At 43.5% G+C, this 15959-nt stretch overlaps 2 protein-coding genes across 4 annotated transcripts; both read right to left on the bottom strand.

Moving 5' to 3' along the window:
- Positions 1-209: 209 nt before the first annotated feature.
- Positions 210-11446, bottom strand: tmem120b (transmembrane protein 120B). 2 transcript variants are annotated; one of them, XM_086053684.1, is made up of 13 exons: positions 11134-11446; positions 8573-8691; positions 8338-8454; positions 7911-7970; positions 7736-7831; positions 6511-6600; positions 6369-6434; positions 5270-5331; positions 4384-4476; positions 4169-4233; positions 4014-4082; positions 2313-2390; positions 210-2135 (listed from the first exon to the last, which is right to left on the bottom strand). In XM_086053684.1, the coding sequence occupies exons 1-13, from the start codon at positions 11194-11196 to the stop codon at positions 2061-2063; spliced, it is 1053 nt and encodes a 350-aa protein (XP_085909810.1). In that variant the 5' UTR covers positions 11197-11446; the 3' UTR covers positions 210-2060. The 2 variants fall into 2 exon arrangements, with proteins under 2 accessions (XP_085909810.1, XP_085909812.1); XM_086053686.1 differs by having other exon boundaries at positions 210-2390; positions 11134-11421.
- A 670-nt stretch (positions 11447-12116) lies between these two features.
- On the bottom strand, positions 12117-15580 carry orai1b (ORAI calcium release-activated calcium modulator 1b). Of its 2 annotated transcripts, XM_086053688.1 has the most exons (3): positions 15331-15580; positions 15106-15214; positions 12117-14420 (listed from the first exon to the last, which is right to left on the bottom strand). In XM_086053688.1, the coding sequence occupies exons 2-3, from the start codon at positions 15106-15108 to the stop codon at positions 13866-13868; spliced, it is 558 nt and encodes a 185-aa protein (XP_085909814.1). In that variant the 5' UTR covers positions 15109-15214; positions 15331-15580; the 3' UTR covers positions 12117-13865. The 2 variants fall into 2 exon arrangements, with proteins under 2 accessions (XP_085909814.1, XP_085909813.1); XM_086053687.1 differs by having other exon boundaries at positions 15106-15579.
- Positions 15581-15959: the final 379 nt, after the last annotated feature.

The following is a 15959-nucleotide window of genomic DNA, read 5'->3' as shown; positions in this document are numbered from 1 at the left end:
TAAAATCCACACAGGAAGGCAGTTGTGGAGATTCAAACCCAGACCTCAGACGGCGTTGCTGAGATGATAACCACAAAGGGCACCATGCCGCCTCAGTCTTATCAATTTGCAAATTTGAATGATTCCCCCTCGAGGAGTTTGTTTTTCACCCACTAAGACAAAAAAAAGGATGCACTTCATCCCAATAAAAAGACAGGGTGGATCCTTAATTGACTTTTAAGTTAGAAACATTTAATTTGTTGTTCAAAATTAAGAGGAATGGCCTCGTCCCTTCCTTGTCTTGGTTGTACGTGACGGTGTTTTACAGTCCTGCCACTACAACGGGCGGCGTTTGACACGAAAGAGAAAAATAAAGTCAATTGTGCAACACGACATTATAATAATACTTTCATGAGGCGACCCCTTTGCAGAATCAAAACAGAAAACACATGAAAAGTGATTCATCAATCGTGTTAAGAACATAAAGTCCTGAAGTCCAGTGCATCTACGGAAATGAGTTCCATGAAAACGTTTAGGAACAAGTGGAGTACAGTGAACCTCTAAAACATACAACACAAAACCCGACTTTTCTTTTTACGGACAATAACAGGTGGTGCTATTTTTCTTATTTAAAAAAAATATGACAAAAAACATGGCTATGTTGAAGGGCGTGGGGGTTGGTTGAAATAGATTCAAAAGGACGTCAACCCAAAAATGTTCTTTACAATATTCTGTTCGATGTAGCCCCACGAGTCCAAACACGGCATTGTGATGATTACGTTTGTGGAATACGAGTTAAGCAGGAAAATCCACCCGGTTTTGTCATCTCAGGGTTAGGGTGAAATCAAACTGAAAATGACATCACGTGATTGGTTGTTACCTGAGGCCCAAACACCTGTGATGTCATTTTCAGTCGACATCGAGTGACAAAATGGCCGCCCACTGAGATGGATAAAAATCGGAGGATTTTGCTGCTAAACTCGTATTCCACAAAAGCCGTGCTTAGACTAGTGGAAGCGCATGGAACATAAAAGTGTCGAGAAAATGTTTGGGTTGACTTCCGCTTCAATGGCATTTCTATTCAATTCAGTGGGAAGATTTGATCTGAGTATGGTCAGGGAATGAATAAAGCTTGTATATCAAGGTACCACTGTAGGTCCTTGGCACCAAGCTGGTGCCAAAGCAGCTCTTTTATTGCTTTGGCCTGAGCACAAGAGCAGCCATTATGGAGGGCAGGTTACAAAAAAAATAAATAAATCTGCAAATACAAGTGGGGATATAGTCTGAAGCGCATTGCTCCCCCAACAACACTGAAAAATAAGTACAACAACATCGTACACCGTGGTAAGTTTCACACTTTCACGTGGTAAGTTATAATGTTAACACGTGAAACTTATCAGGTCAAAATGTGACAAATGTAGCTTCCACGTTCAGCATAACAAAACAAAGCAATTAATTCCATATATATAAATAAGGCCAAGCGTTTGAAATGAATTTCAGGGCTCCTCCAGTGACCTAAACTCGGAGGAAATGCTTTGTGTTGTGCTGAATGTGGAAGACTAAATGTATCACATTTTAACGTAATCATTTATCACGTTATTACATGAAACTTGAATGTTCAAGCGCGATAACGAATCAGAGTGAAACGGGAAATGTGATACCGTGATTTTTCTGGTGTGGCAGCAATACGCTTCTGTGGGATTGGGACGGAGACCGACCGCCAACGGGAAAAACTACTGAAAAACAAACAACAAACAAAAAATGCATTGGCAGAAATTAAAAAAAAAGAAAAAAAAAAAGAAAAGAAGCAGGGCTTTCTGGGGCTCTCCCTCCCTAAAAAAATGCCAACATGTGGGGGTTCACTGTATGCTCTGGGAAGAGACAGTCTCGTAGATCGAGGTCTAGGTGGGAGAGCAAGAGCTGCAGTAAGACAGGAAAGGACCACAAAGAGTGGACATGACAAACTTTGCGCACTCCAAAGGCAAAATGGCTCCCTCTCGTAGTTGCATATGCGTCGAGTAGTGCGCGACAAATAGTCCATTGTGTGGTTGTATACACGGGATGGAGCAGAAAAGTGGACGTCAGCGAGGCTCTGCGGCAGCGGCCGGCCGGGACCGGCGCCCTCGCAGCGCGGGAGCGGCTGCTGCCGTCAACACCTGAGAGAAAGAGTGAGAAATTCCAAATCCGACGCCTGCGTGCTCAATCCGGCCGGCCATTAGTTGACTTCTCAAAAAGACCAAAAACAAAAGAGGAATCCCATAACAAAAAGGAATCCCATGTGTGTGGAGAATGTCTCAGTCGCTTTTTTTCACATTGTCCTGCTTGTTGTGCACCTTTTGGTGGACCACTTTTAACGTGGTCAGGAAGTTACCCAGGAACAGGACCAGGAATGTAAGAGCCAGCATGAACACCTGAAACACAAATTCGGAAAGATTGGAACAAGAAAAACACATCAGTTGCGCACCTCTAAATTTGGAAAATCAATCATCCCCTCCACACGCAATTTGGTGCACGTCTTCTTTCGCGGGACGTGCAAAAAAAGGTCTCAAGGACCCATGCCCGGCCGAATTGAACACAAAGTCGTTCGTTTTGGTGTGGAAGCGGCCTCTTCGAACAAAGTCACTCATGAGTGGCCCATGGAAAGATAGTAAAAATGAGCCCCCAACGCCATTTTATTCCATCTACACAAAATTGGACGGACATGTCTATCCTAGAGAAGCATGAAAGAGTCACAAGGACCCATGCCCTGAATTCAACAGGAAGTTGATCATTTTGGTTTGATGCGGCCTCTTTGGGCAAAACCCAAAGTTCTTTAGTTCTCACTCAAAGGTTGGGGAAAACAATATCCCTAACACAGATCATCCCATCGTCATGGAAGTTGGTGGACATGTCTCCCATAACAGGACGTGCAGAAAAAAAAGAAAAAAAAAACTCTCAAGGACCCATCCCTGAACTGAACAGGAAGTCGGCCATTTTGGTTTGAAGTGGCCTTTTTGTGTGAATTTACTCATTAGGAAAGTTTGAAAAAAATAGCCCCTGACACCAGTTTATCCCATGAACACAATATTGGGTGGTCAAGTCGATCAGTAGAAGACACGTGAAATATCTCAAGAACCCATCCCAAAAATTAAAGAGGGAGTCGGCCATTTTGCTGTGGAGCGGCCATTTGGGGAAAATTTCAGCATCCTCACTACTTTGGCAAACTCCGCGTAGGGAATTGTCACAAGGGAGCAGGTGAGCCCCACTCGGAAGCGGGCGTAACAAGTTCAAGCGGAAGTCATCCCCTAAATTGTCTTTACACGAATATATTCAATGCAGGCCCACTAGTCTAAATACTAGTGCAATACTCAACATTCCCCACTACTGTTAGTCTAGTTTTATTTTTATCCAATGCTGTTCCTTACATTTCACTACAGCACTGCAGCACTGTCACTTAGAGTATTTTTTCCTCTGTACTATGTACAGGCCGAAATGAGTGTTCCTCATATTTTTTATGTAGATGTAGGTTGGTGTGTATACGCATGTGTATATACACATGTTACTGCGTATATCTACATAGGTTTGATTCTAAATGTTTGCCGTCAATGTTATACATTAATGGCCACATTATGCCGCCGCCCCTGTGTGACCTATATCTTTGCTACTGTAACAATGAAAATTTCCCCACTGTGGGATCAATAAAGGCATTCTTATTCTTATTCTTAAACACGGCATTCTGATGAATATGTGGAATATGACTTAAGCAGTAAAATCCACCCGCTGAGTCGCCGCTCAGCTTCAGAAAACAGGTGAGCCGCGATTGGTCGTTACCTGAGCCCTGAGCGGCTGCGATGTCATTTTCAGTTGACAGAAGTGGCAAAATGGCAGCCCCCAGAGATGGCTAAAAATGGGTGGATTTTACTGCTTAACTCATATTCCACAGACGCAATATTCATCAGAATGCCAATTTTTAACTCGTGAAGGCGCATAGAACATATCACTACACAGAATATTGGGGGGGTTGACTTCTCCTTGAAGTTAAAAGTGCACCTTACCTGCCACTCCTTGCAGTCGTCGCGTGCCGCCAAGCGAAACAAGGTCACCGAATTATACAACTGCCAAAACTGAAAAAGAAGAAAAGAAGGTGTAACTGTCATGTCCTTTCAGTCAGGTGATTATGGTTTAAAAAAAAAAAAAAAGTCTGACTCACGTGGCCGAAAAACAGAAAGGGCAAAAGAAAAGTGAGGCCTCTCCACATCCACGACTGAAATCCCTCTACAGAAAACACAAACAATCATTAATGGTTGCGTTGTAATGTTAGCGGCTGCCTCAATCCGCAACCTTTGCTCTGTTTTTTTTATTTTTTGTTGTTTTTTTTTTGTTTTAAATCCCCACTCACACGGGACCACTAATGTGACCACTCACCCACTGTGAGGTCCAGCTGATTCCTCTCCCCCAAAGCCCGCAGCCTGTACAAGCAGCCACTTTGATAGTAGTACTGAAGGAACTGCACAAAGCCTGCAGGGTTGTACAACGTCGGCTCAACGCTGAGTGCGAGGCATGTGGCCTAAAGACCAGTTCAGTGCTACTGCCTTGACTTTGGCTCAATGTGCACCTTTCACATGAATTAAAGCTCTGTCTAGCCCCCCCCCCAAAAAAAACAAAGAAAAAAAACACCCACACGAGTTGTTACAGGCTTTTAATCGAGAAAAACTGCAATGTCAATATATAAACGTACTAAAAGAGAGTGTCAAGAAAAAGTATTTGAAAAGTTCAATTGGAAAACGAGGCAGCTCCCTTTTTTTGTCCATTGAGTAAATTGTATTTCATTTCTGGTTCAGGGTTAAAGATCATATTTTTTTCATGAGATTATTACCAGTTACTCTAACCCAGTGATTCTCCCACATGTGGTGCTCGGGCGCCCCCTAGCGGTGCGCCAATGAATCACCGCCCAAATCCATTTCAGTTGCGTTCATTCATACAAGACCTGAATATTTTCAAACTTTTATTTAGGTCCAAAGCTATTTTTTTTATCTCCCTTTCATGTGAAAACCATGTGAATGGAATCAATAATCGCACACAGTTGCATACACAAAGCAAAAAAAAAAAAAAAAGGGACCAAGCAACGGCACCTAAGTAAATTGTGGCACTAGAAAAAAGTCAAGGTATCACTGAATATGCTTTTGTTGTTCCGCACAATGACAACAACAGCCAAGCAGGGACAACGTTGTACGAAATGCCCCAATGTGGCGTTGAATCATTAACGCAGTCAAAAACAAACAAACCAACAAACCAAAATAAACACACTTACTCTGATAGATGGAGAAAGCCAGGAACTGACTTCGGAACATCTGATACATGGGCCCTTCTGGCCTGTGACGAAATGGGATCACCACAAACTAGTCAAGTGGACACACTTATTAACAGGCAAAAGAAACCGGAGCTAATATTTTGCAAGGGCGAACACAGTCGGTTTTTGGACTTTGGATTTCTTTGCCTTTCACATAGCGGGACATGCCGCTGCCTTGCATGCAAACGGCACAGGTTCCATTCCCAATAGTCAAGCCCAGATGGAAATGGGTGGGTTGCCTCAACAAGTGCATCCGGTACCATGTTTCAACAAATTCATTCTAATTGCAATTCAATGAGGTGGTGGAAATTTGGTACATTCCAGCCTTGAAGAGAAGTCAACCCAAACATATCTTTTTTTTTTTTTCCAAGAATGTGTTCCCAGCAGGCCCACTAGTTGAAACACTTTCTGATTAATGTTGCATTTGTGCAATATGGGAGAAACGGTAAAATCCAGCCATTTTTGTCCATCTCAGGGGGCGGCCATTTTGTCACTTCTGTCAACTGAAAATGACATCACAACTACTCGGGGAACCACGGCTGACCTGTTTTTTGAAGCTGAGCCGTGAATGGTTGTTACCTGAGCAGTTGTGATGTCATTTTCAGTGGACAGAAGAGAAAAAATGGCCGCCGCCTGAGATGGACAAAAACAGGTGGATTAACTCATGTTCCACAAACGCAATATTAGTCAGAATGCCTTGTTTCAACTAGTAGACCTTGATAGAACATATTATTGAAAAAAAATATGTTCTATGTAATGTAATGTAATGTAATTAATTTGTCATTATTTACTCTTTTATTCTACTCCTCTGTCACTCCCTGGCTGGAGGAGATAAAGGCTTGGATGAGTCACAGCTTTTTACAGTTAGGTTAACCACACTTCATTAATGGTGCAAAAACAACAAAGTCATTTTGTTAACTCGTGCAGACACATATAGTGCGGGATCGTGTGTGGCAAAAAGCCAAAGGGATCATCTTCAAATCTTTACCAGGTAGTTCACACGTAGTAAGTTAAGCATTTCGAGGCCCCCCGCCCTTCCCCCCAAGCCACTCATACTCACCAGGTGAGCATGACACCGGACAGAAAGGTGGACACGTAATGGTGAGACACCCACCACCCTTTAATCCTGACGCACAAAAAACACACGAGTCACACGTTTATGGCGCTGAAAGAACAATCAGGTCGCATGGCGTCGAACTGACCTGGACCCGTTGGTCATCAGGATGCTTTCCCTTATCGTCAATGTGCAATAGTACCACACCAGCAAAAAGTTGAAAATTTCATCTGTGACGCTGTCATCATAATGGTTGGGAATAAAAACAAACAAAAAAACATTCCAACGTTATTTCATAGCATGGAAGCACACCTGATGCTGACCAATCTGTTTGAAGTTGTCACGTGATGATTATCAGCACAAACGCAACAAAAGAACAGATCCATGCTTCAAAAACATTTGGTTTGTTTTCTCACAATAGAAAAGCGGCAAGCCAGTGGACTTTCTGACATGACAATACAGTACTACCAAAACTGTCCAATGCCCGATTTCTAATTTTTGTGTGAGTTCTTTAACAGATAAACAATATTTTAAGTAGGGCCTGAGTTCCGACTGATTTTTTCTTTCTCTCTCTTTTTTACGCCGATGCCGATTCTGACATTTGGCAGAATAAAATTCCAATCACTGATTAATCGGCTCATTAAGTTAAAAAAATCTTTAAAAAAACAAAAAAACCAACAATTGTTGGTCCCTTAAAGCAACACTGTGTCATGTCAGTTTTTGTTGATTACGGCGGCGCCATGTGGACAAAAGCGGTAGTGTTTTAACAAAAATCAACGCGCAGTGTCGTGAAATCCTGAGCCGTCCTTATCGCGAAAGGAGGAAGCGAGTATGCCTAAAAGCAATTCTGGACATTTGTATTTTTGAGTGTGGCGGCCAGGGTTGATCCCATCCTCCTCAAAGTTGCTTTGTGCCAGAAAAAACGATACAGACCCCCTCAGGGCTTGAAGTCCCGTTCAACTACTGTACTTGTAAGTCAATGTTTCATCAAAAGAGTTGTGAAAAAAATTCATTAAGATCGATTTCTTGCCCAGTGCTGCTTTAATGCTTACAACCATACAAATATGAATCACAGGCAGAGCTGTTTTACAATACTTTGTCCTAAGGAGAGATAAGATCGGCAAAAGTCCGCCATTTTTTTGGGGGGTGTGACGCATGAATGCCGTCATTATTTTGTCATGGGCATTTATAAAACACAATGGGCCAAATTGTGCAATACACTGGCCAATTTGTCAATTACAAAAGAGCTAATATTGGCTGATGAAATACTTTTTCGAAAAATCCTTGTGTGTGCGCCAGGGCCAGCGCATCAATGATCAGTCGTAGCCGTAATTAAAATGTCAACATGGAAGCCTTTCATGGCTTGTACTCACCGATAGTTGAGCAGGAAGAGGCACGTGATGGCCCCGAACATGAGGATGATGGTCATATACAGCTTGAACTTTTCATACTCGTCCTTGTAGGCGAACCTACACGAAATGGCAAAGACGGAAGATGATCACGCCCAGCCGCGGGAAGGCGAGCAAGCCGGGCGAGTGGGACTCGTACTTGGCCTGGTTGCTGAGGAGCGTCACGTTCACGTTGCCCAGGACCAAGTTCAGGTACAGTCTGACAGACAAAAAAGAGCACTTGAGTGACTTGATGGAGCTTTTTGTCCTGACGTGTGAACCGTCGTGGACGCTCTAATGTATAGCAGACGGGAGTCTTTGTAAGCTTTTGTGATCATTTAAAATGTAAAACACGGCACTGCCAGTTTTACGACAGTCATACAGCCGTACGCCACCTCGACGTCTGAAGTGACGTAACGCGTATACAATTTGGTCTGATGGGTATAACACAAATTTATAATGGCGAAAGTTGGGAGAAAACGACAGAGCCCCATTTGGGATTATTTTGATTATGATTGTGTCTCGGACAAAAGCATTGTCAGTCCTCTCTCTCTCTCTCGCTCTCTCAACAGTTAGAAGGCACTGACCCGTTTTTCTTTGGTAAATATGCTTCCATGTCGAAGAAGACGTTCTCTTTCTCTTTGATTTGGCTTTGGATGTCCGCGACCACTTGCATCTGTCGTTCATCGCAGCCTTGCACGCATCTGCAAAAAAGCCAGAAAACACACACACATACACACACACACACAAGCAAGCAAACAAACAAAATGGTGACGAGTGGATCGACAGGCTTTCGTTCACCCGGTCAACAAATTGTCTTACTTGGTTAAGCTGCAGTGGAGGTCTTTCAGACATTTCCTTTGTTTTCCGATGGCGCCACTGCATGTGGTCTGAAGATTGGTCAGCTCCTCCAGTTTTTGCCGGTACACTTTGTGAGTTTCCTGTAATTGTACAAGCACAAAGCCAATGAAGGTATGTTTAACGTAAATAATAACAGAATACCAGAGGTGGGCGTTCGTTGTGACCGACCGTCTGCCTGTCACTGACGGACGCCCATTTTGCTGACGTTTGGCGATAGAGGGGAAGCTTCAATCAAACCCCCCAAAAAAGACGGACTAAGCACAGACGGAAGTGGATTTTCTTCCCCCCCGTGTTATGATCACTAATCTGGTCAAGTCCGAACGGACCTCGCAGTCCATCATTGACGGACGCCCGTTTACGCAACACAGACTGTGCTGACTGTGTATGTACAGCAGGTGGGGGTATGCACCAAAGACAGAATCATGAGTTACTCAAGATGATTAAGAAGTAATAAAGTAGCTTTGAATACAGCTACAGCTTTTCAGAGAAGTTCTTGTGAGTTGAATTTTACATTTCTATCTTTATTTTTGGAAAGAGTGGTGTTGAAAAAGAAGGGGAAAAAAATCAACTTTCTTCAGTTTGCAAGTGATAGGAAGCATTTTTAATCCACCAAGATTGTACCTTTGTGTGACAAAGGATTCTGGTTAAGGTAAGCAAAACTTTAAAGTAAAACATTTAAGAGTTAAAGCGGCAGCAGGCTCACACTTAACAGTTCAATGGCAAACTTTAGTCAAATGCCCACCTCTGGAGAATACAATGATTTGCAAATCATGTTCAACTAATTTAATTGAATACACAACAAAGACGAGATATTTAATGTTCCAACTGATCAAGTTGAATGTTTTTCGCAAATAATCATGAATTTAGAATGTTATGGCTACAACCCGTCACAAAAGTTGGGAGAAGTGGCAAAAAAGAAAGGTGAGGAATGCTCATCAAATACTTATTTGGAACAGCCCACAGGTGAGCAGGCTAATTGGGTATTGGTAAAGGAGCTTCCCTGAATTACTCAGTCATTGATAAGAGCAATCAATGATGGGGCACCTCTTTGTAAACTATTCAAATGATCAGGATCATTTCAGACTTCTACCGAGCATGCTGATGAGCTGATCATTTGAATCGGGTGCGTTGTAGAGATCCAAAAACAGGCAGGATATGGCTCTCGAGTTCACTACCCCTGATTTAGACATCCATCCATCCATTATGGATACCGCTTCTCCTCACAAGGGTCGCGGGGTGCGCTGGAGCCTATGCCAGCTGTCTTCGGGCAGTAGGCGGGGGACACCCTGAATTGGTTGCCAGCCAATCGCAGGGCACACAGAGACAAACAAACATTCGCACTCACAATCACACCTCGGGGCAATTTAGAGAGTCCAATCAACTTACCATGCATGAGTTTGGAATGTGGTAGGAAACTGGAGTACCTGGAGAAAACCCACGCAGGCACGGGGAGAACATGCAAACTCCAGACAGGGAGGCCGGAGCCGGGATCAAACCCACGACGTCTGAATTGTGAGGCGAACGCCCTAACCAGTCGACCGCCGTGCCGTCCCTGATTTAGACAATAAGTGTCAAATTCCGGTCCTCGAGGACACCTTTGTGGCATGTTTTCCATCTCTCCCTGCTGCAAAACATCTGATTCAAATGAATCTGGATCGTTATCAGGCTCCTGCGGCGCTAGCTGATGAGCTGACTATTTGAATCAGGTGTGTTGCAGCAGGAGGGATGGAAAACATGCAGGGAAGCGGCCTTCGGGCACAAGTCTGGCATATTTGGTCTTCGTTCAAAGTACCATGCCAGGAAGATGGGTTACCCGGATTCGAACCCACGACCGTCCGTGATGCAGACGTGCTAAAAAACCACTAGTGAACCATGTTGTTAGATGAAACCATGAAGCCGGATGACGAATTGGATAGTGCTTTGCTTTCCATGGACGGAAATACCACTTTGTTACTTGCATTTTCATTGCATTGATTGTGAAGCTAACAGTTAGCGTTGGTAACATCCAAAGTACATTCGCTGTCAATTAGCAAGCTAACACGAGCTAGCTTGCGCGTGCTAATGATGCATTCAAGGACCGTGGAAGAATTCACGTTCGAAAAGGAAACAGGTAAGCTACCACATATAAACACCACCAATAAAAAAACAGCTGCTCACAATTACTACTACTGCTACAATCAAGAAAAATCAAGCGTGATTGTGTTGTATCGTGCCGTTCGATTAGCATAGGGGGGCATTTTGCCGCAAACTAAAACACCAAATCGGCGGTTCATTTCGGGGTTGCATGTGTCGGCCATGAGGAGACAAACGCCCGGCGATGGTTTTAGCCAATTTCCCCGTGAGAACTTGCTCAAAAGTGGCTTTTAATGAGACTGGATGCCGAGAACCGGCTCAGAATAAGTAAGCACCTCCAGCTCCAGTGCAGTCGTAGCTGTCACTGTCAACCACCGCACGACGTATAGCGGCTTCTACCTCACCGAATAACGATGCTATTTCTATTCGTAAAAGAAAAAAGCTGAGACCTGTAATTGTTGATACTCCTCGTCAATTTCCTTCCACTCAGCCTGGAACTTGGCTATGGACATGGTGCTCGTGTACAGTGAAGAGGATGAGCATGGGAGAGAGGGAGGGAGGACGGGGGGAGAGGGAGAGGGAGAGAGAGACAGAGAGAGAGAATGAGCAGTCGAATTGCACGAAGGGTTCGAGGTCGCAGTTTACGAGTGTACAAAGATTGCAGAATTGGGACACTTGGTCTGACGTCATCGACTTATGCCACCGCGTCAGCAAGCATGGTGGCACGGGTAGTATTTTTGGCAATGTTGCTGTTTAAAATTATATTAAAATTTCAGTAAAGTACTGTAGTGGTAAAGTAAAACTCGGGCTCGGTCTCCCAATAGAGGAGAGCATTGGCTCCATTATTTGGACTATTTGCGGCTCTGCACAAAATGTGGCGCATGCGCAGAAGGTTGCTAAGTACGGCAGGTAAACGAGGACAAAATATGTAGTTCAACGGTGACGGGTAAACGATGACGTTGTAAAATCGATTGAAAATAAACATATGCAAATAATAAACCTTGTCACAATCAGCTATTTACACTTATCTGCAATGGATTGTGGGTAGAAAAGTAATAAATTGAGATAATCCCTGACAGTAGTTGTGAAAGTCTTCATTTGTCTGTTTTGACTGTATACTGCCACCCAGAGGCCAAATCGCAGACACAAGTGGCTGCAATGAATTAAATCATGATCGTTTAATTCTTTACATTGCAATTTAATGATATTACTGTATCATTATGAAGTAATCTATAATCCATGTTATATGAATTAACACCTCTTTTTTCCCTCTTAGGTAAAACTAGTGGATGTGCAGATGGTTCTACAAGAAGCCCAAGTGGTTCACCATGATTGCTGATTTCTGAAAGCAACTTTTTCTACCCCCAAAAATTCTACTCATTTGTATGTCTTCTCATCGACTGATATTTATAAAAGGCGCTGAAGCCATCAGTGCCTTGACCACAGGTTCTTTATGATTGCTTGGTGCTCAAAATCATTTCTGAGACATTTACAGTACATTGGTCACACTAACAGTGTATACTGTTACACATTGAAGACACACAACACTTTCTCTCATCTTGTGAATCAATAAAAATAAAATAAAAAAAAAATCCCACCGCATGCAGGAGTCCGGTGTACAAAGTGGGGCTCACCCACAAGTGGTAAAGGTACTGTTTTTTGTTTTGTTTTGTTTTTTTGCGGCTCATCTAGCCAGATGAGATGTACACATACAACGCATTAAATTCAGTAAAGTGATCAAAATGATGACAGTTTGATGAAAGTAATTACCACAAACAATAATTGATAAACAGCAGGTAAGACACAAGTGATTCAAGTGATTACAAAAAAAACCCCAAAAAAAATTCAACATTCACAGTTAAGACTTTTGTGATTTCAAGTTTCATGCAATATGCCAAATTTACATTGTTCAAATAAGATCAAAATAATACAATCGGGAGGTAATGAACTTGTTTGTTGGTGAGGAATGGCATTGTCTCAAGCTGGGTACACACATACTGATCATCGGACCAAATTTGAGCATTTCCCCCTTCCAATAAAAAACAACTAAGGTCCATTGAGATGTCTCTAAAAAGTTCTCCTGTGCTATGGACTGTGTTCGGAGTGATTTTTCCTCCCTGATCTGCTCGGAAAACGCACATGCAGATAATCGGGCCAAATTTTAAGCGTCTGCTCGGAAAACAGTCAGAGCTAACAATTATAAATGTTAAACCTGTTTAATATTTACAATGGCGAGTCCTAATGCGTGTTGTCATCACCAGGTTTAGGGTATGAGACTCACGAGGGTCACACACCACACACAAGCTGACAATCGGGCCAGATCTGAGCCTTTTTCCTCCCTTGCAAACAATGTCAGAAAACATGGTTCATTGGAAGCCTGAAAGCTTTGAGTAATTATCTTGTGGTGTGCAGTCATGGCTCGTAAATATAAACTGAGGTACACTTGTTACGATAATCATGCCGTATTTCAGCATTTTCCACCCGTTCTGTTCAAAGTCTGCAAAGGCCTGCTTTTTGAAAGTCGCAGAAAGATTATCATGAGCAATTATTCTGTGGTGTGGACTGTGTTAGGACTGGTTTTACTCACCTAACTACTGCTGAGTAGATTGCAACCAGTAATTGAAAATATAAAGCAGGTTAACGATAATTGGGCCAAATGTGAGCGTTTCCTCCCCTTACGATCAAAGTCAGCAAAGCCGATTTTTGGCCACCTCTAAAAGATTATCCTGAACGATTATCTTTTGCTGTGGTGTGTTGATCTTCTTAGTTGGTGTAAATAATTGACTTGATTGTTGCAGGGTACACACTCATTGACACCAATAAACGGGCTTCCAAATGAGGACTTGGCCAACCTTTGTGATGGCCAATCCCTCATATGCGGTCAACATGGAGTTTACTGGAGGAGGCTCAAGCGGGGTACACACATAATGACAATCGGGGCCAAATTTCATCATTCTTTCCTCCCAAAGTCACCAGAGGTCCTATTATCGGGTGTCTCAAAGATGATCCTCATTGAAGACATTGGAAAGACGATCCTTGCCGAAGATCTTGCGACGTGGAGTTTTTTTTTTGGGAGAGTGTGTGGTGTGCACCACACACGATAGGCGCAGAAAAACACACCGGTTGACGATTTTTTTTTTTCTTTTTTTACCTGTCACCCGACGGCTCTCTCACATACATCTTAAGGGAAATGCGAGCTTGGGGAACGCAAAATAGACTCGCCTCTATTGTCCAGCTGGTTCTGCAGCCTGGTGAGGTTGGAGAGCTCCTCCAACTCCTGGAACTGTCGGTCCGTCTTGTGGCTGACCAGCGAGCGGTAGAAATGCACGGCGAACACGATAAACACCAAGCCGAAGGGGACCATGATGGACGTGGAAGTGATGGCGGCGGCCACGCCCGCCGACACCGTGTTGTTGCCGGCTTTGCTGGGCTTGACGGGCAGGAACTTGACCCAGCAGAGGAGCACCACCTCGGCGAGGAAGAGGAGCGTCCCGATGACGGTGGAGAAGGCCCAGGCCAGCTCGATGTGCCGATGCATGCGCTCGTGCGGCGACTCGCTCACCGAGTTGATGTTGTGCACGTTGCTGACCGCCTCGATGTTGGGCAGGATGCAGGTGCTGACCATCAGGGCGAAAAGGTGCACGGCAACCAGAACGGTGGTGCACGCGCTGAAGGCGATCAGCAGGGCGGGAGGGTACGGGTAGCTGTTGTCCAGCTGCACTTCCACCATAGCCACCTGAACACGTAGACGGAACCCAAGTGAGCCTCAGCATGAGGTGGAAATCACGTGACTATTGTGCTTAAGGGTTGTTGTTTTTTTTTTTGGTACCTGTTTGTTATTTGAGAATACTCCCTACATTTGAAAACAGATATTTAGTCCCGAGGGGACAGAGAAGGCAATCGTACCCAGAGATTGGTCTGGTACCAAGAAAAGGTTGTCGTCGGACTTGTATCTTGTTACTCTAACTAAACCTAACCCTATATAATCAATAAAAACTGAAAACGTATTGCCTTATAATGCAAAGATTCGGCAATAAAACGCAATAGTAATCAAAAGAAATCTTAAATATTCTCGTGTTGGCAGCTAAATGCTCTATTGGTTAAACTGCTGTAAACATTTCAATCCACTCACGATACTCCCGGCCGGTTAATGGATGTGCATAGGAAATTAGCCAGCTATTGAGCTTTAAATAATTATTATGAGTTCACAGGCGCTTATTTTTTATTTCATTTTTTAAGCACCCCTGAGCTAGAGGAATGTCAGCTATTCTTGTTGATAGATTTGATGCATTTACTGGCTTGGCCTTACAATGACAACATTCTGTTTAATCAATTAATCAATCAATCAATCAATCAATCAATCAACACTATAACTTTAGCATGACAACATTGTGTGATATGGAAGGCATTTAAGACGTCACCATAGCGAATCCGGAGAGCAGAGCGGAGGTTCGGCTGGAAGCTTTGAGTTTCGCCCGGCTCAGGTAGAGCTTCCTCCAGGACAGAGCTTGCAGGGAATGCTCGCTGATGCTCATGTTGCGCATTGGGAACACAGCACAGACGGCTCGTTACTCCTCCGAACAGCAGTTAACGTTGAGCATATTCACAAGTAGATGGGACAGAAATAAACATTGGCCAATGCTTACAGGAGCGGCGTTTTCTGTCAGCTGTCTCGTGCCGCTTTACGTTACCCATAAGTCTTTGCGAACGGCGAAGGCGACATCCGCGTTACAACTTCGTGATTTGTGTTTTTTTTTTTTACAGTAACAACGTTATGGTGAAATATATTGGAGACAAAGTTAGTGAAACTGTGAAAAAAAAAAGATTTCTTGTCGATTTCTGTCCGAGCCAATCACTGTCACCTGACTCCACTCATCCAATGGTTGGAGCCCTCATCCTTGCTCAGCCAATAGAGAATACGCTTACACTATCCCGAAAATATCACATTTGCACCCTTGTGCCCCTCAATTGCGCTTTCCTGTCGAGGGTGCGAGTGTACGCCCATGTCCAAAGTTCAGCTGAGCCCGTATCCATTGTCACTCAGCTGAAGCATATATATAATAACAAGTGTAAATATGACATTAAAACATAGTTTATCTATACGTTTAATCTATACATCAATCGATGTTTAAAGGTCAAAGTACTTTGGCCGAGTTTAGCTGCCGTAGTTTGCGATCTTCTGCGCATGCGCTGCAGTGTGCATGGAGTCGAAGTGCACGTAATGTTCGAGAACGCAGCTTACTACGGGTGTACCAAAAGGCAGAATTGGGACAGT

The sequence above is a fragment of the Filicampus tigris genome, chromosome 15 (assembly GCF_054856515.1).
Source record: "Filicampus tigris isolate MCC_2025a chromosome 15, RoL_Ftig_1.0, whole genome shotgun sequence".
Lineage (NCBI taxonomy): Eukaryota > Metazoa > Chordata > Actinopteri > Syngnathiformes > Syngnathidae > Filicampus > Filicampus tigris.
The sequence above is the reverse complement of the archived record's forward strand: the minus strand, read 5'-3'. Positions and strand labels throughout refer to the sequence as shown.

Bases quoted from the DNA above. Each gene is read 5' to 3' on its own strand.
- tmem120b (XM_086053684.1), bottom strand. From the start codon at position 11,196: ATGTCCATAGCCAAGTTCCAGGCTGAGTGGAAGGAAATTGACGAGGAG. The intron at 5,332-6,368 runs GTGAGTATGAGT...ATTTCGTCACAG, and splicing joins TCCGGTGTCATGCTCACCTG to GCCAGAAGGGCCCATGTATC. The intron at 2,391-4,013 runs GTAAGGTGCACT...TTTGTGTTTCAG, and splicing joins ACGACTGCAAGGAGTGGCAG to GTGTTCATGCTGGCTCTTAC.
- orai1b (XM_086053687.1), bottom strand. From the start codon at position 15,228: ATGCGCAACATGAGCATCAGCGAGCATTCCCTGCAAGCTCTGTCCTGG. The intron at 14,421-15,105 runs GTGACGTCTTAA...CTACGTGTTCAG, and splicing joins TGCTCTCCGGATTCGCTATG to GTGGCTATGGTGGAAGTGCA.